At 33.7% G+C, this 26,649-nt stretch overlaps 1 protein-coding gene across 18 annotated transcripts in view; it reads right to left on the bottom strand.

Annotated features, from left to right (window-relative positions):
• The window catches only part of ARL15 (ARF like GTPase 15), a 574,803-nt gene that overhangs the window by 324,475 nt on the left and 223,679 nt on the right, over positions 1-26,649 (bottom strand). For all 18 annotated transcript variants that reach the window (XM_074282526.1, XM_074282520.1, XM_074282522.1 and 15 more), the window contains one exon: positions 13,866-14,010. In XM_074282526.1, coding sequence (XP_074138627.1) covers positions 13,866-14,010 — 145 coding nt within the window. The remainder of the gene's footprint in view (positions 1-13,865; positions 14,011-26,649) is intronic.

Below are 26,649 nucleotides of genomic sequence, written 5' to 3'. Positions count from 1 at the left end.
ACAATGATGAGCCATTATATTAATATATCAAAACTTATTCAGACATTCCATAACTGATGTGTGTTCCTTTGTTCTAATTCCTGCCCACTAGAAAAAGAATTACTATTTTTTGTACATATAGAATGTTTTTCTTTTTCTTTCATCTCTGTAGTATAGATCAAGCAGCAGTATCAAAGAATCAAAGATCAGTCATTTGGAGGACTTAATTCTTAATGCTTTCCACAGTGGCTATGCCAATTCATAGTTGTATCAATAGTTCAATATGCCATTTTCCCACAGTCTCTCCAACCTATGTTATTTTCTTTTTATGTCAATGTTGACAATCTGATAATCATAAGAGCTGATTTAATTATTATTATTATGGTTATTAATAACAGGATTTCTTTCCATGAGAATTGTCTCATATCTTTTCACCACTAATCACTCAAATGAATGACTTCTATTCTTATAAATCAGAAGAAGTTTCATGTGTAATTCTTAGGAAGGAAAATGTCATCAGAAAAATTTATGGCTAAGCCCCCCCACCCCGTAAATGGTTTCCATACTAATTTTAGCTATATTGAATATTTGTGCAAAACCCTTTTAATCTTATTAAAATTTGTCATTTTAAATTCTAAAATGCTCTGTATTCTTTATCATTCATAGACTCTAAAGGTAATTTTTCCCCTTTTTCCTCTGATTTATGCTATGATCATAAATAAATAAATAAATAAATATATGTATATATATATATAAAATTTTGGGATATATAGTATAAGATATTGGTCCAAACTCAATAATCAATGTATAACTAGATTTTGCTATAATCTTATAACGCCTTTCTATAGGTCTTTACTAGATTTCTCAAATCACTTCTGCAGAACATTTCTGGTGTTTGAAGCTTATAATTAGAGGTTATTCATTAATAACTTTACATTTCCACCAATTGCTATAGCTATTACTGCCACATATATTTTTTTGAATAAGACATGAAATGTTTTTATATTGTCAAATACCATATGAGAATACATTCACTCAAACTGAGTACAGAATATACTAACTTTTTAGAATTAATATTTTGGGATATTTGTTCTGCTAGCTGCATTCATGTGATAAAAATTCAAAAAGGGGTTTTCAGAATTCCAATCTAGGTGTGCTAATTAACCTTTTAATGCCATTTGAGTCATCACTGATATTTTTGCCAAATATTTAATTTTCAAGAAAACTATTTGGAGTTTCCAATGACTTTCTTTAACTTCTCCCTCTTCAGGTTTTAGCAACCACTTAATTGCATTTCTCATTACATCTAGATTTCAAAATCTAGTTTTAGGTATAGTTATATCTAAAGTAATAACTATAAAAATAAACTTTCCTACAAATAAATAGTATGTTTTTATATGACTTGAAATGGAAAGTAATATTGACCCAAAAAAGCAATATGAAACCCTGTTTCAGATAAGATGTTTCCAATTTTGTTATGATAAAGTGTATACTCAGATATTTGTGTATAATATCAAAGTATTCACATCTTGAGTCTATTTATGAACTTGCCTGCTTTAGTAATGAGTTCTCTGTGTACTGAAACAATTCTAGCAGATAGAATCAAATATTTATTCCTCATTTATAATGTATCTTGTATTCCTCTAGTTGCAGATCATAGACTTGATTTGCTATTATGGAAGTCTTCAAGGTCAGTCTGTATATCTATGCCATCATACTAATTCCTAAAGATTCATAAAAGTAGGGACAGCTAGGTGGTACAGAGGATAGAGTACCAGCCCTGAAGACAGGAGGACCCAAGTTCAAATCTGACCTCTGGCACATTAACACTTTCTAGCTGTGTGACCCTGGGCAAATCACTTAACTCCAATTGCCTCAGCAAAAAAAAAAAAAAAAAAAAAAAAAAAATCACAAAAGTAGTTCATCATAATGGCTGCATAAACTAATTCAACTGGTGGTATTAGCAGAGCCCATTTCTCAACATTTTGCAAAGGCCTACCAGGCCTTTGTAGTAATTGTACTGGTTGTAGGATACAGAGAGTGCTCATTGCACATCACCCAAACTAATGTTTGCCTAACTTTGTCATTGCTCCCTGCCCCCAATGATATGGACAGTGTATTTAATTCTAAAGAAGACAGAAATAGTAATAGTAGTGTTAGTAGAAGCAGGAAAAGGTAGAGAAGAAGAAAGTAGTAGTATAGTGGTGGTGATGTTAATATTGACATTAATATTAGTAGTAATCAGAGTACTTAGGGCAGTTAGATGGTACAGTGGATAGAGTGTTGACCCTGAGGTCAGGAAGACCTAGCCTCAGACACTTACTAGTTGTGTGACTTACTGTACTTACTCTTATTTGCCTCAGTTCCTTATCTATAAAGTGAAAATAACCGGAGAGGGAAATGGCAAATCCTAAGGACATGACTGAACAACTGAACAGCAACAAAGCACTATTAGTGTTAGTAGTTGTAGCAGTGATAATAGTGGTGGTGATGGTAGTAGTATGGAAAGCAATAGTAATGGTGGAAATAGCAAGTAATACTAGCAGTAACAGTAGTAAAAGTGGTAGTATTAGTGGGTAGAAGCAGTAGTAGTGGTGGTGGTGGTGATGTTGGTAATACTAGCAAGTAGAAGCAATAGTAGTAATGGTGGTAATGGTGATGTAATGCTAGCAGTAACACTAGTAGTGGTAGTATCAGTAAGATGTAGTGATGGTGGTGGTGGTAGTAGAAGCTATAGTAGCAGCGGTAGGAGTGCTGGGGATGTTGGTAATACTAGCAGTAGCAGTAGTAGTAATAATGGTAATGATAATAGTAATAAGTAGTAATAATAATAGTAGTGGTAGTAGCAGTAGTAGGAGTAGTAATAATAGTAGTTGCAATAGTAGGAGTAGTAATAGTAGCAGTAGTAGGAGTAGTAATAGTAGTAGAAGTAGTGGTAGCAGTAGTAAGTAGCAACAATAATAGTAGTAGCAGTAGTAGGAATAGTAATAATAGTATAAGTAGCAGTAGTAGTAGTAAAAATAATAGTAGTAGCAGTAGTAGGAGTAGTAATGATAATAGCAGCAGTAGCAATAGTAGTAGTAGTAAATAGCAACAATAATAGTAGTAGCAGTAGCAGTAGTATCAGCAGTAGTAGTAGTAATAGTAGCACTAGTAGCAACAGCAGCAGTAGTAGTAATAATAGTAATAGTAGTAGTAGTAGTAGTAGTAGTAGTAGTAGTAGTATCAGCAGTAGTAATAATAGTAGCAGCAGTAGTAGTGATAATATCAGTATCAGCAGTATTAGTAGCACAACAGTAATAGCAGCAGCAGTATTAAGTAGTAATAATAGTAATAGTAGTAGTATTAATACCAGTAGTAGTAGCAGTGATAGCAGTAGTAGCAGCAGCAGCAGTAGTAGTAATAACAGTAATAACAGTAGTTGTAGTAATATTATCAGCAGTAATAATAGTAGTATCAGTATTAGTAGCACCAGCAGTAATAGTAGCAGTAGCAGTAGTAGTAATAGTAACAGTAGCAGCAATAGTAGTAAGTAGTAATAATAGCAACAGCAGTAGTAGTAGTAGTAGCAGTGGTAGTAGTATCAGTGATAGTAGTAGTAGTGTCAGTAGTAGCAGTAGTAGTATCAGCAGCAGTAGTGAGGAGGAAGAAGGATAGTGGTAATACTAGCAGCAGTAGGGGTAGAAATAGGAATAATAGTAGGAGGAGTGACAGTGGTGGTAATGGTGGTAGTAATCCTAGAGTAGTAATAGTAGTAGTAATAGTGGCAATTTTAATGAGGAGGCAGAGGAGGAAGAATAGAAGCAATAATAGTGATGGTGGTGATGATATTGGTAATACCAGCAGCAATAGTAGCTGTGGTAATAAGGAGGAGTAAAAGTAACAGTAATAATAGTGGTGGTGGTGGTGGAAATACTAGCAGTGGTGGTAGGAGTAATAGTTGTAAAAATGAGAAAAAAGAGGAGTAGCAATGGTGGTATGTGCTACTCATAATATTAGCAGCAGTAAAAGTAATAGATAGTATAATAAAGTAGTAGTAGTGGGGTGGGGGGAAAGAGATGGTAACAGTGGCAACTGTGGTAAGCAGCCATCATGATCATTATAGCATAAGGAATAGTAGTAAATTACCATCACCTTAACTCTAACATTATCTAACGACCACACTTTGGAAAAGCCATTCTGTTTCTCTGTTTCAGTTTTTTGGTTTTTTTTTTGTTTGTTTTTCATCATAAAAATGATAAGTTAACTGAAAAGATTCCTAAGCCATGGGGATTTCAGCTCTGACTTAAATGAATCTGTGACTTCATTATTACAACTATTCCCTGTGATTTAAAAGAATGCAAATCATAAATGCACATTCACCCCATAGGACTCTTTTCCATGTGCTTCCACAATTCCTCCATAAGTAGCTCACCATGCAGAGATTTCTTGACATCGCATGAATACCAATGGTACATACAGGCTATCCCCTCAGTAATCTATTGGTCTTGTAATATGACTGTCCCATCTGTTTTTCCAATCATATATCTCTTTGAGGATACTTTTTAAATTGTTTATCCTATACAATATTTAGTTACTAATATGCAATGGCTTCTTTAAATTCCACATATACCTCTCTATTCTTTCAAGTAATACAAAACTTAAATTCTTCAGAAATAGAAGTGTTCTATAATGCTATGTCTGGAATACAGATATTTAAAAGACAGCCTTTTTTGGTGAAGAGTAGTTAATAGATCATTTTAATAGTCTTTCCAAAGACCACCCAGCCCCTATCATATCAATTATTTCTTAATTGCCCAATATTTTTTACCATGTTTACCCCAAGACATACCCTAGGTTTATCCAAATATTTAATAAATGCTTTCATGCATTACTTTTCTTGAATAAGAGTGACTTCGAATTCTACTTTGAGTGATTATATACTTTACAAAATAGGCTTTAGAATCTTATGGAACTTGAGGCAATCAGCAGAATATCATAGAGGACTCCCCATATATGAAATTCTTTCCCATCTAAATACTGTGATGAACACCATCTAATATGTTGGCAAGTATGTTTTTCTGTTTCATATATAAATTGATATTTATTATCAAAGGATCTTCAAAAAGGTTTTCTGTTATATCTCTTAAGGGATTTAAGGTATCTTATATGATTTGACATATACATGGAATATATACTAGAAGAGAAATTTTAAGGCAGGATTTTGTTCTACCAAATCTAATATTAACTGAATAAGATGCAAACAATAAGTCAAGAGGAATTTTATCTTTTCTATTCCTTTCTATCAATCACATAATTAAAAAGCTATGGTCTGCTTTAAAATATCATCTGTAAAATTTTGTATGTCTTTTCCTAAATCTTCAGCAAGGATGCACTTGATATGTATGTCAATTATTCTCATAAAGACATTATAGAGATAGATAAATAGGTCTATGAATGTTTGGTCACTGATGTTCCTAAACAGTGATGCCTCTAACCACAGCAGGAAAAATTAAGATAAAGCAGCAGTTTGTTTCTGCTTCTTGAGGGGTGAATTAAAATATAACAAGCTCCTTCTGGCCCTCATATGTAGCAATTTGATTGTAATGTCTAAACCATGCATCCATTTTTTTCCTGGCCCATCCAACCTAAATTATTTAGAAAAGCTTCAAATCTCATAAAAAGGTTAAACATGCAAATTTTATTAGAACATAAAATTTGATAATTTTGATAGAAAATGTTTTATGTATGTTAACTAAGTCTAAGAGTCTTCATTTTTCAAACCTTAAATCAATTTTACTGCACATATTCCCTTTCTCTCTTCAAGCCCCCAATATACATTTGGGACATAGAGTGTTTTTTTTTAAATTTTTTTTTATACAATGGGAACATTCCTAGAATTGCAATGAAATGATACTTTCCCAATTTAGCCTGTCTATTTTTATTCATCGTGTGGAATAGGCAAGTATTTTACTTGGACTTGCAAATACAAACCACAAAATCTGAGAGAGAGAGAGAGAGAGAGAGAGAGAGAGAGAGAGAGAGAGAGAGAGAGAGAGAGAGAGAGAGTGTATGTACACATGACAAGGTTTTGAAATTCTAAATTGTTCTATTCGAGGCAAAGACATTCCACAGAATCTGGAGAACTTGACCAAAAATAAGGGCATACTAGGGCTAAGGCAACTTTGTGGTGCTTGGATTGTATTCTGCTACGATTCTTGTAAACATGATTTCAACATCATAAAACAAGATTTAATATTTTAGCATTTAGAGAACAAATCCTACATCAGATATCAAAATTTCTCTCACTAACAGTACTGCTTGTTGACTTAACACATTCCCAACTAATGTCAAAGTTATGTAAATGTATTTTTCAAATTATCATGGCCTTTTATAATATCCTTAGTTACTATTATCAAGTTTCTTTTAATCAAATAACATTGTGTAGTTATATAAGTACAGTCACCTATTCCTTTAGAGTATGTATATATCATCAACCTCTTTGTTTCAACAATAAATTCCTACTTTCTGTCTGTTTTCAATTATTGTGTCAATATATTATTCTAAGCCTTTAGGTTTTTTTCTCTGATAAAAGCCCTAAAATTTGTATAATGCATAACTTAACAGCCCTTCTTATCAACAAATTCCTGGACAGAATATGGCCCAAGGAATCTACTGACGTACACACTTCATTCTAGTTTTCATACCAACACAGAAAGGTAGGAAGCCCTTTTATCCAATTTCTCCTCTTCTAAACCCAGGTTTGGCTCTCTGGAGAATTTCTCAGTCTTCGAGTTTTGACAACTTAAGTAACTTTTAAAAATTCTGTCAAATGTGAAAAATAGCCCACATTAAGAATCCAGTCCTCAATCCCTTCTCCTTCAAAAGAGGCAAATGCTCTTGCTTTTCAAGGATACAGTGGACAGTCCCTTCTTAGGATGTTTTCTTATTAAGAAACTACCTCTTCAACACTGGGAAGTGAATGTAAATTGTTAGCACTAATATCTGTCTGCCCAGGTTGCATGTACCTTCGGATTCTAATGTTTATTGTGCAACAAGAAAATGATATTCACACACATGTATTGTACCTAGACTATATTGTAACACATGTAAAATGTATGGGATTGCCTGTCATTGGGGGGAGGGAATAGAGGGAGGGGGGGATAATTTGGAAAAATGAATACAAGGGATAATATTATAAAAATATATATATAATAAAAAATTAAAAAAAAAAAGTTCTAAAAAAAAAAAAAAAGAATCGGTTGTAGATATTTAAGAATCAGTTGTCAATCTATATCCATGATTATGGGTTTTCAAATAAACATTTAATTAGGACAAAAAAAAAGAAACTACCTCTTCAACATCACCAATCAAACCTTTAAATCTATTTTTAAAACTCTTCCACAACATAATTCTTAAATTTTAGACCCTGATCACAGCCAAAATTAATGGAAAATGTAAATGCAAATTAAAAAACAACTGAAATTCAATCATTCTAAAATCTCATTTTATCAAGTTTTTTCTCCATAAAACCTGGAAAAGTAAATTTTTACACAAAAAGTTTTGCTGGTCCTTTTGAACCTCATTAATATCCACACAGATTGCTGGAGGCATCAAAAGGAAGTTGTTGAGAAAATAAACTCCCATTCATTATGTGAAGGAACTACAGTCTTCTACCATGTGACTACTAATCACAAGGAGCAGTTAGATGGCTCAATGGATAGAGCATGGCCCCACAGCCAGGAGGACCTGAATTTAAATTTCTGTTTCTTTTGACTATAGTTTCTCATTAATCCTCAATGCAATAAAGAATTTCCCATAATAATCTCATACTTACTCTCATATTTTGAGACTCCTTTTAAGGTTTTTACTGCCAAAAGCAATGTTAGTTTCAATATAACAAAAGATCCCTAATGTCATCCATATAGAGCCCTCTGTTAGTACAGATGGCCATCCATTTCTCGCTTCCTTCTTCTCTGTCCATGTTCTTCCACTGGTATGCCACAAAGGAGTTACCTAATAGGCTAAAAGCCTGTTCTTTATATCAAAGGTATTTCAGCAAGAATTCATCAATTGGTTTTGCCTTTTTTCCCCCCGAATTTTGATAACTGTATTTCATATAATGGAATTTCTTTGTTATCATGTATATTTGATTTTATAAATATAAAAATGATTCTAAAAAGGGATCTATAGGCTTTATCAGATTGCCAGAGGGTTCATGACACAAAAAATGTTAAGACCCCCATCACTAAATCTTTTACAATTTGAAGGAAAAGGAGCTCTATATGTAAAAATATTTATAGCAACTCTTTTGATGGTGGCAAAGGGATGTCTATTAATTGGGGAATGATTGAACAAAATGTTAAATATGATTGTGATGGAATACTACTGTGTTATAAGAAGTGATGGACAGGATGCTCTCAGGAAAACATGGAAAGATTTATATGAACTGACACCAAATGAAATGAGCCATGCCAGAAGAATTACTACTGTACATAGTAGCAGCAATGAATGATGAACTACTGTAAATAATTTAGCTATTCTCATTAATACAATGATCCAAGATAATTGTGAAGGACTTATGATGAAAGATGTCATCTACCTCCAGCAAAAGAAGTGGTGGAGTTTGAATTCAAATTGAAGATATTTTTTCTTTTTTTTCTTGGATTTGTTTTTGGTTTGTTTTCTTTCACAAGCAAAACTAACATGTAAATGTATATTGCATTCACTACACACGTATAATTTATGCTAAATTGCTTGCCTTCTTGGTGAGGGGATTAGAGGTAAAAGAGAGGGAATGTAGAACTCAAAATTTAAAAAAGAAAAATTTAAAATAAATTTTACATGTAATTGGAAAAAAATATTTAAAAAAAATACCCAATGAAAATTTGTACTCTACCAATAAAGAAACTCTTTATTTATACCTCATGACCAATCTACCTCTATCTAATTATATATAAATTTCTTCAGTGAAATCTTTTATACATCTTAAATACATCATCATTGGAGATATGCTCCTTAGTAGAGCTTACCATGCATCTCTGTTAACTATTTCCATAAGATCATAGTTCATTTTTATCCTAACCAGTACCTTCTTCTTTTTCAAAATAAAAGACAAAAAGGTGATGTGGGCAATAATGGTAGCCTAATACACAAATGTGTGTGTGTGTGTGTGTGTGTGTGTGTGTGTGTGTGTGTGTGAATTTTAAAAGAATCTTGAAAGAAATTTGGAAGAAAAATGGAGAAAGTAAATGAGAACTTTGCAGGAGAATTTGGAAAAGGAAACAAATTATTTGAAAAATATTCCTTAAAAAATATATTTAACAAAATGGAAAAAATATATAACTCCCTACAAAATAGATCTGACCAAATAGAAAAAGAAACCAACATCTTGAAAAACAGAATTTGTGAAATAGGAAAAAAATCCAATGAACAAAACAATTCATTTAAAAAGTTCAATTGGTTTATAGCAGCTGTTTTTGTGGTACCAAAGAATTGGAAAAAGAGTGAATGCCCATCAGCTGGAAAATGGCTGAGCAAGTTGTGGTACATGAAATATTATTGTTCTTTTTAAAATGATGAATGAACTGATTATAGAAAGGCCTGGAAAGATTTACATGAACTGATGCTAAGTGAAACAAGCAGAACTAGGAATATTTTGTACACAATAACAGCAAGAATGTCTGATGATCAAGTATGAAAAGCTTGGTTCTTCTCAGTAGCTCAGTAATCCAAAGCAATCCCAATAGACTTTAGACAGAAAATGTTATCTACATCCAGAAATAGAACCAAGGAGACTGAACATAAATCACAAATGCTATGTTTACTTCTTTTTTCTGTCTTTTTATTTCTTTCATGATTTTTCCCTTTTGCTCTGATTTATTTCTCCCCAACATAATTAATAAAGCAATGTGTATTAAAAATAAACTTATTACAATAAAAAATTAAAAGAGACAATCTTAAAAAAAAATAACAAAAAAATAAAAATAAAAATTTAATTGGCCAAATGCAAAAGGAGATTAAAAAAAACTAACTGAAAGAAATAATTAGCTAAGTTAGAACTGAACAAATGGAAGTGAATGAGTCAATGAGACATCAACAATCAGTCAAACAAAACCAAAAACATTTAAAAATAGAAAAAAATATAAACTACCTTGTTGGAAAAACAACTGACCTAGAAAATAGATCCAGGAGAGACAACCTAAGAATTATTGGGCTACTTGAAAACCATGATTTAAAAAAAAAAAAAGCGTAGACAACATCTTTCAGGAAATCATCAAAGAAAAGTGCCCTGATGTCCTAGAACCTGAGGGCAAAATAGATACTGAAAAAACTCACCTATTACCTCCTGAGACCCTAAAATGAAAGCTCCAAGGAATATCATAGCTAAATTTCAGAGTTATCTGATCACACAGAAAATATTACAAGAAATCAGAAAGAAACAATTCAAATATCGGAGAAGCCACAATCTGGATTACCCAGGACCTAACAGCTTCCATGTGAAAGGATCAAAAGGTCTGGAATATGATATTCTGAAGTGCAGAAGACTTTGGATTTGCAAACAAGAATCTACCAATTATTCAGCAAAATTAAGCATTATCTTTTAGGGAAAAAGATGGACATTCAATAAAATAGGTGAAATTCATTTACAAAAAAGCTGATCCTCAAATACAGAACCCAAGAGAAGCAAAAAAAAAAAAAAAAAGGAAAAAGGAAAGAAAAAAACAATTTTATTTTAAAAGTTTACATCCCAATATGACAAGATGATATGTTTAACTCTTGAGAACTATATGCCTGTTAGGGTTATATTAGAGGACCTATGGATATTTTGACTTTATTGTGATGATATAAAAAAGAAACTAGAGGTAGAAAAGGGATTGTACCAGAAGAAGAGGAAAGCAGAGATAAGATGGGGGTAAATTGCATCTCATGAAGAGACAAAAAAGGCCTAACCTATTATAAGTGAGGGAAAGAAGGGAGAAGGATGAGAATTGTGTGAACCTTACTCTCATCAGATTTGGTTCAAAGAGAGAATATCAGAAACATTTAGCTTCATAGAGAAACTTGTCTCATCCTATAGGGAAGTAGGAGAGGAATGGGAAAAGGAAAGAGGAAAGCTAATAAAAAGGAGAACAGAAGTAGAAGGGGAAGGAGATAAGAAAGTTGTAAAAGGTTGTAAAAGGGGAGGGCTATTTGAGGGAGGCAGTGGTCAGAAGCAAAACACTAGGGAGGAAGAAAAGGAGAAAGGAAAGAGAAAAGTATATCTTGAGGAAAGTAAGATAGTAAGAAATAGAGATTTAGTAATTTTAACTGTAATATGAATGGGATGAATGTTCCCATAAAATAGAAGCAGATAGCAGATTGGATTAAAAGACAGAATCCTACAATATGTTGATTACAAGAAACACATTTAAAGCAGAATGATGCATGCAGCATAAAGGTAAAAGACTGCAGCAGAATCTATTATGCTTCAGCTGAAGTAAAAAAAAAAAAAAAAAAAAAAAAAGGCAGGGATAGTGATTCTGATCTCAGATCAAACAAAAGCAAGAATAGATCTAATTAAAAGAAATAAGGAAGGAAACTACATCTTGCTAAAAGGTATCATAAATAATGAAACAATATCAATATGAAACACATGCACCAAGTGATATAGTATCCATATTCCTAGAGGACAAGTTAAGAGAGCTGCAAGAAAAATTAGAAAGCAAAACTATACTAATGGGGATCTCAACTTTGTTCTATCAGGACAAGATATATCAAATCACAAAATAAATAAGAAGCTAAGGAGGTAAATAGAATTTTGGAAAATTGAGGTATGATAGACCTTTGGAGAAAAATGAATAGAGACAGAAAGGAATATATTTTCTTCTTGATGGTACATGGAACTTACACATAAATTAACCATGTATTAGGGTATAAAAATCTCATAAATCAAATGCAGAAAGGCAGAAATAGTAAATGTATCATGATGCAATAAAAATATGTAATATTGCAATGATTCAAACCAGTGTTTGTACAGTGATGAAGATAACCATTTACACCCAGAGAGAGAACCATGGGAACAGAGTGTGGAACACAACATAGCATTCTCACTCTCTCTGTTGTTATTTGCTTGCATTTTGTTCTTTTTTTTTTTTCCTCAGTTTTTCTTTCTCTTCCTTCTTGATCTGATTTTTCTTGCACAACAAGATAACTATGTAAATATATATACACATATTGGATCTAATATGTATTTCCATATATTTAACATGTATTGGACTATCTGCCAGATGGGGAGCAGGTGAGAAGAAGAAGGGGAAAATTTGCAACAAAAAATTATGCAAGGGTCAATGTTGGAAAAATTACCCATGCATATGCTTTTTAAATAAAAAGCTTTAATAAAAAAATATATATGTAATAAAGGGCCAGGAAAAACAGACCAAATATTAATTGAGGGAGAGGGAGTGAAAGGGAGAGAAACGGAAAGGAGGAGGTGAGGGAGGGGAAGGGAGAAAGATAAGGAAGAAAGAGAGGAGAAAGCAAAAGAAATGAGAAGAAAGACAAGGAAAAAGAAGGATAAAGAGAGAGTCAGAGTCCTGCTCTTATCTTTTTTCTTGGCTTACCCTTAGTAATATGTCCAGGAACAAGACAAGGAAAAAGGAGTAAGAGCAAGGTCACAGAGACATACCTTTCACTTACTCTCTTTATACAAAGCAAAACAAAAACAAAAACTAGATACTTTTGAAAGCAACAGAGGGAAAAAAACTAATGAAAGAGAGAATCTGACCATTGAGACAATTTACCAGAAGAGAAAGGAGGGAATGAGATGAGAAGTGAAAATGAAATGCTTAGGTTAGGCCAGAAGACACTTTAGCTCATCCTTTAAGACTGGCTTATAGAAGGGGAAGCATAAAAATGTAAATGTAAAGAGATTTTTGAGATGGAAAGGACCAAAAATTAGGAAGTGAGCTGATATCTATTATCTTCTCTGTAAAATAAGAAGTCAAATCTTTTTTTTTGAAACAAAGAGATGTGGTAGTACACTTGACGTCTTAAGGAAAAAAAGGGAATTTGTGAAATATTATCTCTATTTTAAAGACAGGAAAATGGCTCAGGAAGGTCCAGTTACTTTATAGAACACGTAAATGGTACAGCTAGTACGCAAGGTACTTAAGGCTCTTCCTCCCTGACCTCCTTTATTTGTGCTGTAGTCTCTCCAGTCACTACAAACAACTAGGGGGTATGTAAGGGATGAGGTCCATGTTGGCTTAGATCTAAGCTCACATTGCCTCTGCTAAGATCTAAACATTTTCTGAAGAACAGAAAAAAACATATGCTAGGTCTTTCCCCATCTTGTCTTGATCTTCCAGAATGTATCAATGACACTGCCAAGTCTACATTGTATGACCTCAAATGTTAAATAAGTTTGACTGGCTGTTCATGGGACAATAATTCTTATATATTGTTCAGTCATGTCTGAGTCTCCATGACTCCACTGGGGTTTTCTTGGCAAAGATACTGGAGAGGTTTGCCATTTCCTTCTCCTGCTTATTTGAAAGAGGAGCAAATTAAAGCAAAGTGGATTAAGTGACTCACCAAGGGTCACACAATTAGGAAGTGTCTGAGGCCAAATTTGAATTTAAGAAGATGAGTCCAGGCCTAGTGCTCTATCTATATTGTCACCTAGCTGCCTAAAGATGCTCATTAGATTTGTGTATAAACTCATTTTACTAAAAATGTGTGGTTAATAGTTTCAGAACTATTATAAAACTTCACTTTTTCTAAATCATTAGGCCAAATAAAAAATGAATGTAGAAATTTAACCCTGTTGAATACATTAATTTAATAATAAAATGAAGACCATATAAAGCATATAAGTAATCTAGGGAGAGAATAAAAGAAAAAGCAGTGTGAATATAGAACTCTACCTGTTGTAGACACGACATTCTCCGGGCTCTCACCACATAGCTTCGACAACATACTGGTTTTGCCAGCACCCGAGAGGCCTATGCAGACTAAATCATACTCTGGTCGTGGAGGAGGGGGTCCCTTGCAGCAAAGTGCTCTAAAACACTGAGAAGAGAGAAAAAAGCCATGTCTTTCAAAGTCTATAGCAACAAAATAGTACAGCATTCTAAATAACCGAGTACATCTCTTTTCTATTCCATGTCACTGACTAAGCCAATTTTATAGAACCTGTTTTAAGGTACAGAGGCTGAGTGGCACAGTGCTTTCACTGTGCCTGGATTCAGGAGGTCCTGAGTTCAAATCTAGCCTTAGACCCTTACTAAGTGAGTGATCTTGGGAAAGTTGCTTAACCCTGTTTGCCTTAGTTTCCTAGTTACTATGGAGAAGGATATGGAAAACCATTCCAGTATCACTGCCAGGAAAATCTCAAGTAGGATAATGAAGAGCCAGACACTTATATATCATGTTGTTAAACATGAATCCACACTGAAAATGACACTGTTTCTGCTTTCTTAGAGATCACAAAAATTCACATCCAATCTGGAGAAGACAGTTTACACAGAGACAAAACCAAGGAAGAGTAAATCAGTCCCAAATTAATTCCAATCCACACAATAACCAGAGAATTGACTAGCTATACAAGAATGCATCATCTAATTTGAGTATATCTTCAAAAGTTCCATGCTGGACCAGATCAAACACCCTAGACCTTTTTCAGAGAAATTTCCAATCTTTAGGATAGTCCTAAAATCAGCTAACTATATTATTATATCCATGAGTATGAGAGTAACTTCAACTGGATCAGATTCTTGGGTACAAATTAGCCTTCCAATTACAGGGCTATATAAGGGCCAAAACAATATTCACTCATATGGGTTACTCAGTATGGAACTATAAAGTTAATCCCCTCCTTTTTTGCCTGATTCAGGACTGTTAAATAGAGCAGTAGATAGAGCACTGAACTCAGAATCAGGAAGTTTCCTCTTCAGTTCAAATCCAGTCTCAGACACTAACCATGTGATACTGGACAAGTGAACTTAACCTGGTTTGCTTCAGTTTTTCATCTGTAAAATGGGCTGGAGAAAGAAATGGCAAACCATTCCAGCATCTTTGCCAAGAAAATCCCAAGTGGAATCATGGGAACAACTGAACAACTGCTTGATTTTTGGGTGTATGTCATTTATTGCATGTCATTTATTCTATAAGAATCTGAGAACTCTCTGAAGGCAAGACCACATTTTTTGCCCTTTTTTACATCCCCAGCACTTAGGACAGGATAGTAAATACTATCCTGGTAGATATTAGATACTAAACAGTAACTACATGCTTGTTGAGTAACTAGTACATTTTGATGGGGGTAGCAATTGGCATGATTATTCAATAATCTAAAGGCACAAAAATGCATAGAATTTCATTTTTCTTTATTTGTCTAATGGCACAAATTAATATAACTCAAATGGGAAATTTTAGTTGAACTTTGATACTTCCCATGATTTTTTAACCATTACCTAAACACCCTTTACTTTTACATTTTTACAAACATGAAAAATAATGCCACTTCTGGGCAAAAGGCTTTAATTTTTTTTTTTTAAGGAAAATACCACATCCAATTTAATAACACAAAATTTTAACTGTAAAAGTCCACATTGATTATGCCTAATTAAAATTTTGCATTTTTTTCAGAATAGACATGAATCCATAAAGAAGGAATGTCTCCAAACTTTTATCTCCTAATCAGTCTTATGCTATCAGCACTCTGAAATAAAAATACCTCTAAATAAGTATATCTATCAGCAAGTATTCCTAGAACATATTCAGGAAATAATGGTCAAGATCAGACCTCATGCTATAATTTAAAAGGATTTATAATTTTAAAGAAGTCAGACAAATATACTTAGTTATACAGAAACTGAAATCCCTGAATTGTTGTTCATAATAAAAGCATAGTTAGGAATCTACTTTGGGGTAACTAGGTGGCACAGTGGATAGAGCACCAGCCCTGAATTCAGGAGGATCGGAGTTCAAATCTGGTCTCAGACACTTAACACTTCCTAGCTGTGTGACCCTGGGCAAGTCACTTAACCCCAGCCTCAAAAAAAAAAAAAAAAAAAAAAAAAAGAATCTACTTCACACTAAAGGATTTGGTTTTAGTTTTTGCTGGCTGGTGAGTTTGGTTTTTTTTGGGTTTTTTTGTTTTTTTTTTTTTGTTTTTTTTTGCTCCTTAGTAATGATATAAATAAAATACATTTTATAAAATATAATCACAATCAAAGAAAACATTTTAAAAGAGATTTTAGAGTTTCCTTATTTCAATTTAATTCAACAAAAGTATTAAGTGGAGGCAGCACAGTGCAATAAAAGATTTTGGGTTACATAGTAAAAAGGAACTTCATTCAAATTCCTCCTTTGACTCTATCTACCTTGCTGTATTAAGAGCAGAGGAAGCAATAGTAACAATAAAAATAGCAGCAGCAGTAGCAATAGCAGCAACAACAGTAACAATAGCAGCAACAGTAGTAATAGTAGTAGTAGCAACACCAGCAATAGTACTGACAACAGTTATAGTAGTAGTAGTACTGGCAACAATAACAGTAATAGCAGCAACACTAGTCTCAACAACAGTAACAGTTGTAGCAACAACAGTAGCAGTAGCAAGAGCAGTAACAGTAGTAACAGTAGAGTCACAGTAACAAGTGGCAATATTAACAGTAACAGCAGCAGGAGCCACAAAATCATTTAATAGTTTCCTTAACTGTAACTTAAAAATGGTTGGATTATATTCTTAAATCCCTTCTGTCTCTAGATTTATGATTCTGTAATTCCATACCAACTACATACAAAGCATTACTACACAATGACAAAAAATGGTCTTGGAAAACAAGGAGTGCACTCCAGAGATAGGAGGAGGATGCAACTTATGCAAATGCCTAGAACAGGGAATAGACTACTGGAGGACAACTAACTGCTTTGTTAAGAGTTTACCACAGGGAAATAATATAAAATTATAGAGAGAAAATTGGGTGGACCCAGATTATAAAAGATGCTAAAGAATTGATGTTTCATTCAGTATGAGTTATTCCTATTCTCATATCACAGCTGGAACAAAATGAAGATTTATCCTGCCTCTTCCTCCCCTTGACCTTTCTTGACCATCAACCATCATTCCATTGCCATTACCCTAGAAACCCTTTGAGGTACATTTCATCATTACTTCCTTCAGATTCTTGTCAGTGTAACTGGCCTCCAGCTAATTGCTAGCTAGCATTTATAAAGAGCTTTAAGTTTTACAAAGTGTTTTACAAATATTCTCTCAAATGATGCTCACTATAATAAGTAGGAAATCATCTTTTGACAGATAAGAAAACTGAAACAGAGATTAAAGTAACTTGCCCACAGTCACATAGTTAATAAGTGTCTGTGACTGAATTTGAAAGCAGGTCTTCTGGAATCTAGATCCAGTATTCATTCCACTAAACCACGTAAATATCTGTCTGCCTCTCTTCTTTGTCTCTCTCTTCTCTACTTCCTTTCTCAAATACTTCAGCACCTTGCTCATAGTTTTTTTCATCCCTTCTCTTGCCCTCCTACTTATTAGGATAGCATAATCTTACATAATATTTAATGGAAAGATTTGAATCAACACAGTAACAGACAGTAATAGACAATGAGTAGTGATAAAAAGAATCTTGATCACAGAGTCAGAAAGCTCTTAGTCCAGAAATCAGTTCCACTTAAATTAGTTACATGACATAAACAAGACACTTCATACACCTTAGATTCAGTTTCCTCATCTGGAGAGACAATACAATTTGAACTAAAAATTAATAAGCATTTAATAAATGCCTATTGTGTGTCAGGCACCAAGCCAATCCCTGATCTTGAGGATAAAACAAGAAAATGAATGTAGAAATGCTTCTGTAAGTTGTGAAGAGCACATCAAATGTAATTTGACACTACTGATCATTAGAGCTAAATTAAAACCTAGCAACTGCTTAAGAGGATAAAATTGAGACTTACCCCTGATTTTAACCAGAGGAGCTAAACAGAACAAGGGAATACTTACACTGCTTTCCTCAAGCCCACTTCCAAGGACGATTCACTACAGGCCTATTTGCCATCTTTGCCCCAGTTATGGAATGAATGATAAGTTAGCAGTTTTTCTTTTAAGGTCAATTTTCAATGTAGCAGCTGGCAGGGTGGAGAATTTCAGATAATAAGAGTCACTACTCCACAGATTGTGAATGGAGCTTTGAGGGCCCCTTTTTATGTTCAGGGTTCATGCCCTCTACTCTTATTCCTCTGAGCCCTCTGCTTTCCTCAGTACTACTGCCAGCTTTGGTGATACAACTAAGTTGCTTTTCTCACCACCCTTAGCTTTCTGCAACTTAACAAGGTTGAAATAATGAGAGGGTTGTTAAGCCCCTGAATGACTCATGAGAGTCAATGGTCAAAGAAGGAGGGGGGGAAGCTACCTCAAGCTTCTGTTAGCATCCAGAACCCCCAGGAGGAGAAGCATGTAAGAAGTCTGTTGTTACTTAACTCACACCACAGAATAAATCCAATCTCTAATTGGTTAGAACAGACTTACAAGATCTATAAATTTTCATAGGACAACAAGGAAAAGACTAATGGAAGCTTTCTCCACACCTTCTTAGGTTCATCTGGTTCCAGGAGTGCAGGGTTTGAACCCAGGAAATCTCTCTTTATTACACAGCTGCCACAAGAAATGGAATCCAGGTCCCCAGCATGTTATTTTCATCCATAGTTTGTTCACCCACTCTACAGGGCCTCTAGTTCCGGCCTTGTGGAAGTCTGTGTCCTTCTAGCTAGGATTAGACTTTGATCCTGTCTCAAGAGTCCAATTTTCAGCAGTCCTTATACAGTTATTCCCTTTGATTGTTTTTCTTCTTAGACACTGTTAGTTCTAACATGTCTTCCTGAATACGGGGGCTCAAAATTACACAAGGAATTACAGCTAAAGATATAGCATGAAACTATATACAAGGAAAGGTCAATGTTTTCTGACTTTCTCATAAGCCCCATGTTTAAATGTGGTAATATCAGTTTATAGATAATATAGATTTCCTTTCTTTTTTAAAACCTTATTTACATAATCTTGTTGACATTTTTAAAACTTCAAATAAATGATATCCCTGGATTCCTCTAATTTACGCTTTGTTTCCTTGACCTTTCTGTTCAACAAATTTAGTATAAGCTATCTATTACTTAAAGCATTTACTTCAGGCAACATACACAAAGTTTTACACAGTCAATCTTCTTCCTGACATATTGTAGAATATTAGACACAATTTGCCCAATTCTGAACTTCTAAGAAGTCTTCCTTAAAGGATTCCTGTTTCTCTACCTGGTCTCTAAGGATTACTTTGTCTTTATGCTTTAAGTATAATCCATTTGTCAGGGAAACTGTAGTAAATTTCCCCAAATACTCAAAAACCATGCCTTCTGCCTAGCAAAGTTCTTGTCCTAATAAGAGTTTATAGAAATTAAATTTTGTGTGATTACCTCCTTGTTTAACTTATATTTATCTTTTAAAATATGCTTAAAAGAAATAATTACATGTATAGGAGAACCCAGAAAAGAAAGTATCAAAGAAGAAAACATGTTCAATAATTTGGAATGCTAATGAATTCAAGAAAAAGAAGGATTTGTTAAAGACTGTACGATTTGATAAAAAAAGAGATCACTGATGAGCTTGATCTAACTACTTCTAGAAGACTGTGTTCAGTTCTGGGAACCAAAGTTTAGAAAGAAATGAGCCAAGGAGCCAGAGGAAAGCACCTGAGATGCTGTAGGGCCTTGAGATCCTGCCAAATGAAGAGCATTTAAGAGGAAAAGGGATGCTTAATTTTAAGAAGACTCATTAGAGATGTGGTAAGTTTTATTCAAGTTTCTAAGGAGCTATTATGAGGAAGATGGAGAATAAGTATCAGCTGCAAAGCAGCAAATTTGTTCTCAATGTCAAGAATTAACTTTTAAATTATTGTCCTAATAATTTGTTGTTGTTGAGTCATTTCAGTCATGTTCAACTCTTCATAACCTCATTTGGCATTTTCTTGGCAAAGTGGTTTGCCATTTCTTTCTCATTTTACAAGCATTCTCATTTTATAAATGCAGACATTCGGGTCAATTTACAGGATTATATGACTTACTCAGGGTCATACATACATCTACAGAGTATCTGGGGAGAGATTTTTTTAGTTCATAAAGAGGAGTTTTCCTGACTTCAAGTCTGGCATTCTAACGACTGTGCCACCTTTTGCTGTTTTTTAGTCATTTAAGTCATATCTGAATCTCCATGATTCACTCTAATGGAACAGGTGCCAACTGGCAGCTTTGTAACCTACTCCCCAGTCCTAGGTCACAGATCCATGGCAGAGAAAGAAAGGAACCTACCCAGGATTATAGCACATATATAGGATAAAGTAAGAAGGAAAGTGGAGAGAGCAAAAGAATAAAGACAGAAGGGGAGTGGAGTAGAGTGAAAATGGGGTGGGATTCTCCAGTAAGAATGTCCTAGATAGTAAACTAAGAAAGGAGGAAATTCAAAACAGTATAACAGCAGCAGCAGCAGCAGCAGCAGTAGCAGCATGTGGCTCAGACCCAGATGTACAATAGGACATCAGTTCAGGAAAATAACCAAAGAAGGAATCTCTGACTAAAGGGGAGTCTACAGTTCTGCCAGACTGAACCAAAAAAGTTTTCCAGCTGGCTGATAAGGGCTGAGACTACTACTGCACAGACCCAAACCCAGGTCAGGAATTTGCAGGGGGCTGGAAGCCGAGAAAAGAAAGATGAAGAGAAGGAAGAGAAGAAAGTCATGGATAATCAGACTTTGCTTTGAATCAGATCACTGAAAGCTTTCAAGTCCCTAATTTGTTTCTGTGATACTCACACAACACAATACTTAATACCCCCTAGAAAGTAGCAAGAGGATTACTCTAAACATTTCTCAAAGACTGTCAAAATAGGCTGGAAGAATGGGAAAATAAAAAAGGAACTCCATCATAATGAGATAATATGGTCACAATAACCTCAAAATATAAATGCAGAAGAGAATGGCCCCAAAACATCTACAAGCAACACTTTAACACAGCTTGGACACAAATTCAACTGGACAGAAAATGAAGCAAGAGTTTAAAAAAGATTTTTTGAAAATTTATATCTAAATTCAAAGTTCTTGAATGGAAAAAATGGGTTTAAAAATGAGAGTTATGAAAGAAAAAACTGGAAAGGAAATCAACAGCAAGGCTCCAAGGCTAAAAAAAAACTTTGCTTAAGTAATAAACTACTGGAAAAATAAAATGGACCAAATAAATGTGGACTACATGAGGAAACAAGAAATATTAAAACAAAATCAAACAGTGGAAGGGTTAAAAAGAAAGTATATGGCATCTTATAGTGAAAAAAAAAAGTGTCCTGGAAAACGGATTGAGGGAAAAAAAAATTAAGAATCCCTGGACTATCTGAATTCCATAACTGAAGGAAAAAAAGAGAGAGCCTAGACATCATATTTCAAGAGGTCTTAAAAGGAAACCCAATCTCTTAGAACCAAAGAAAAGTTGGAATAGAAGGAATTCACTATTCACTTTCTGAAAGAAACTTCAAAATAAAAACTTCCTGCCAAGACAAAGAAAAAAACAATGCTGCAAGTAGAAGGAATGAATGAAATCAAGAACCAAGGAGCCAAAGTCAAGGATGACTTTTTATTTAGTAGTTACCACTGATAAGGAAAGGAGAACTTGGAATGATATTCCAGAAAACAAATTATATGGAGTCATAGGCAAGAATCATATCCAGCAAAATTGCTTATAATGCTACAAGAGGAAAACAGGTCTCAAAACAGAGGACTTGCAAACATTTCTGATAAAAAGAGAAGAGCTGCATAAAAACTCTTAAGTACAGAGGACTAAAGAGAAACATAAAAATGGATAAATATGAATGAACAATGATAAAAGGTTTAAACAGGGATAAACTGGTTCTATTAATATATAGGGAGATGATAATGCAAACCTTATGAATGCTATCATCAACAGGGTTCATGTAAAGAATCTAATTAGAAAAGATTTAGGAGTAGCTCTCTGTTAATCTTAAAAAATGAATAGAAAGATAGGGAAATAAGTCTTGTAGAAATAAAAGAAAGGTTTGGGGAAATTATATAATCAATGCTCTACTAGATACCTATTCAAACAAGTAGAAGGGAGTAAGGAGGGGAGAGTGGCATTTAAATCTCAATCTTATATAAACTGGTCAAAAGAAGGAAGAAATACACACACAGTTGGGTACAGAAATACATTTTAGTCAATAGAAAAATAGGAAGGAAAAGGGAATAGGGTGAGGGAAATTAGGAGAGTAGACTAAGGGGGAGGGGGTTAACCTTAATTAAATTATTAAATTAAATGAACTGTAAAATCCCAAGGATGTACAAAAATATTTATGATTCTTTTTGAGGTAGTAAAGGATGGGAATTTGAAGGAATGCTCATAAATTGGGGAATGAATGGAAAAGTTATGGTTCATTAATATAATGGAATATTTTTATGCTGAATTCTTATCAACATAATGACCAACAAGGGTTCCAGGGAAGGAGGATGAAATGTGCTAGCCATTTCCTGATAGAAAGTTGAAGGATTTAGAATATGTGAGACAAAAGAAAAAAAAAAAAAAAAAAAAAAACTTTTAAAATGACCAAAACAGAAATTTTCTTAAATGGCTATACATGTTTATAATGAATATTGTTTTCCTTATGTTCTCAAATGTGTGTAGGAGGGTAAATAAATCTATCTTGACTAATTAAAACACATTTGAAAAAAAGTTTTTAAAGTAAGCCTTCTATTATATTGAAATAATTAGTATTCAAAATAGGTCATTCTGATGGTTAAAGGACTACAGTTTAATCATGTTGTAACTTCAATATAACTTAAATCATCTATTCTGTAATTTAGCCACTATTAAATGCAAATTTTATCATTTTATTTACTACCTTACTTTCCTCAGAGGAATGCTTATTGTACAATATTTGTTAAATGTACTGGTATAATAGTAATAATAAGACATCTAGTAATTACCAAAATATAGTCTTTCAGGGACAAATGAATAATGATTTTTGCCATTAGGGTTAGCTATGTATGTGAGCAAACCTATTCTCTTCTCTACCAATAGGCAGAAAAAGCTTCTACAGAACCTGCCCCACTTGAAACCATTAAAAAAAAACAAACAACAAAAAAACCCCAAAAAGGTGAATTCTTGACTGTCACTTGGTATAGGAAAAAGGGGGCGTGTAGAAAGCAAGAGGAGAGAGAGAAAAGAACTGGGGAAGCAGCTACACCCAAACATTATATCCTCTAAGTAAATAATTAAAAATTGCTTCTGTTTCCAAATAATCCAGCCCTACTCACACAGTCTTTTTAAGATTCTATCCTTTCCAAGAATTCCTTATTCCACTACTCATCCTACTTTTCATCCCAAATTTTTAGGAAAGAAATGTCAAGTACAATGTAAGAGAGTTAAATTCAAAGGGCTATCAAGTTAGGAATTATGGATATAATCTTGACTTGTTTTGGTCCATCTGTAAAAATTGAGACTTTTAAAAAAATTCTAAAATCTAAACCATATTTAGTACATAAGAAATAAAAAGGAATAAATAAAAAAAGATAAAATGTAAATAATAATATGACTTATATTTCAGACCTGTGTACTTGTGATACAAAAGGGAAGTCAATGCTGGTAATGTTTCTAAATTTCATCTTTCAGAACTAGCAGAGTATCTCCTGTACCAAAAATATTTGATAAATAATTCTTAAATCAAGCATGTAAAATGCTTTATTTCATGTGGTATAGGATCTCCCAAAGGAAATCATTTCCTGGAGGTGTTTTTTTGTACAACATAACATAGCTTCTAGACCTCACTCACAAACTAATTTCTAGACAAATGATACAAAACCCAATACTCTTAAAGATACTGAACAAAATGCAAGAATGGTGAAATAATGCCTGATTCACAATAAAATTAAAATAATTTCTATCTCAAAGCAGACTCGCATTTGTCAAAATGTAAACAATGATGATTTTTAATACAACAGATACACATTATAATGTGATCAGATGGCATCTCAGGTGAGGTTTTTAAGAAGTTTTATAAAGTAGAATGGTCACAGGTAGGGAAATGAAAAAATCACAGATGCTTGGACCATTAACTATTCATCAAAGAAACGTTCTAAACCTGCCTGAGCTCAAGGTTTAAAATAATAATTCATTTATAAGGTCATTATTTGCCAGATCTGTTTATTTTTTTTAAATGCATTCAATTCACCAGTACCCATCATAGGCCTAGAATATCTAAATGCCTCTACACAATATTTACGAAAGATACAAATTTCAAACAGGACTTAAAGTAACAGAAACAAGAAATAGGATAATGAAATGAACTACTTAAAGGAGCATCTATGATACTCAAATGTCTTTTAATAAGCTTTTCCTCAAATCAGTCTACTTTTTAAGTTTAAAAAAACTAACAGTTCTTTAAAACTCTAGTGAGAGAAAACAATAGCTTGTGTCTATAGAATACATGAACCTTTTTTGCCATGTGGGTTATGCAGAGATCTCAAACTGAGACTCTGGACCACAAGAGTTCTATGAAGTTAAGTACTGCTGTTCTCTGGCCAATGCCTTGCATTGCCTCAGGCCACAGAGTCTTTCTGTGCCTAGCCCATTGTATTTTCCAACCCACATTCCTTTTTGGGGTGAAATACTCCATTATTTCTGCTTTGTTCTGGGGCCGTCTTCTGTCTCTGTCCCTATTAACTCGTGGCAACAAAAGAAACAAACACAAGCAGGGGATTTCATGCTTAGCTGCTATACACTGTGGCCTCACTGCTTTGCAGAGGGTCATACATGTGAAACTTTCAATTGAGGAAGCAGTACTGAACCAAACTGGAGACCCACGTGGCTCTCAATCTATATATTAGTCATCCCTGGGCCAAAGCATTATCAGACTCTTATACATTCCCTTAATGAAAAACCCAAATTGGGTTAGGCTTAAGATTATTAGGTTTGAGTGGGTCCCATTGAATACAATTGTGTTTATCAAGCCCAAATTCCATAAGCAAGAACAATAGAATGGCCCATTTCTTACTTTGTTCATTCCCAAAATCTTAGGGTCTATCAAGGGAATAAATAAAAACCAGGAGTATTAAAAGTGTACTCCCCAGGCAGAGACAGTACAAAATGAGTGTTTTCTATTATAATCATACTAGGCATTATTCCACAGGGCCTTAAACTGTGCTACCATGCCCAAAGAAACATACATACCCCCCACATACACATTCCACAAATGAAAGATTAAACTAAGTCCCTTTCAGACTCGGTATTTTCTACTACTATTTTGTAAGAATGTGGGAAATACAAACTAAGCTAGAAATAAAAATATGGACTATGGTCTTTTTTCTATTGAACTTATTTTTAAAACTTTAAAAAGAAAAATACATGTTGCTATTCTGGACCAAAATTTCACCATGCAATCTTATAGGCTTATCTTTTTAAGCAGAAAAGAAGAGGAGGGAACTCCTCAAACACCTTCAACATCCCCTTATCAATGATTCCTTAATGATCTGTGTACAAGCAGAGTGCTATGGATTCTTTGGGGCAAATTACAACAGCAGCTAGAATTCTCTAGGAAAGGAACCAAGTGAAGAATCCTGGCATCTGTTGATACCTTGAGGAAAGAGAAGACAGAAATAAAGATTCTCTCCCAGGTATAGAAAGTTCACCTTGAAATCTGAATTTCCTTTCTTCCTTTGTTTTTGAAAAAAGAAAATCTTATACCATATTTTTGGTACAAAAATCTGGATATCCCTCTCAAAACAAAAAGTCCTTAAACTCCACAAAGATAGCTTGATATGGGCTGGGTCATTCCATAGGTTCCCTTTTTAATAAATTCAATAAAAGTAAGGTGTTTTCCTTATTTAAAAAAAAATCCTCAAAAAATAATTTGAGAGATGGCTAATGGCTCTTTGGGGAAGCCATTAACATTTCACATGTTCCATAAATGTTGGGCTTTTTTGTCTATTTTTGCTTCTATTTTCCATTAAAGCATATTAAAATACTGTCCTCAATTGAGACCAAAGGTACTTTGTTAGAACTTCCGGTAATAATGTTGAAAATATATAACTACCTTTGGACCCTTTAATTTTCCTCAATTCTATCAAATGGAGGGGTCACAAGGATAACATTCTCCAGTACTTCATGAACATTTTTTGAAGTAGCTTTTAAATACATCTGCTTAATGTAAAGATTTAAATAATCTTTCCTTGGATATAATCTATCTGTAATATTCAAGGGTTTGAACAAGGGTTTGTTTGTTTGTTTGTTTTTTTTTAAGCATTCTCTATTCTCAATCCAATCCCTGTAGGTCCTCAAATTATTTTGCTTTCATTCCTGACAAAAGCAAGTATTTCCTATGGTTTAGCAATGAAAAGCTAGAGAACACTCAGTTTTGTCCTGTTTCACCCATCAATGCAAATATCAGACAAATTCTGACTACAGTGTCTGTTATTGGTTATGAAAAAAAAAAAAAAAAGCAGAGGGGAGCACATCAAGATAATGCAACAAGCCAACTAAGTTTGAAAAGATATCTTTAACCTCAAAAAGCTAGTAATTTAAGAAATTGAAACATTTTAAAATTGCTTTCTGGACTACTTTGAACAGCAGAATTTGAGCATGTATGAGA

The sequence above is a fragment of the Sminthopsis crassicaudata genome, chromosome 1, assembly GCF_048593235.1.
Source record: "Sminthopsis crassicaudata isolate SCR6 chromosome 1, ASM4859323v1, whole genome shotgun sequence".
Taxonomy (NCBI): domain Eukaryota; kingdom Metazoa; phylum Chordata; class Mammalia; order Dasyuromorphia; family Dasyuridae; genus Sminthopsis; species Sminthopsis crassicaudata.
This window is presented reverse-complemented; position numbering and strand designations above follow the sequence as displayed.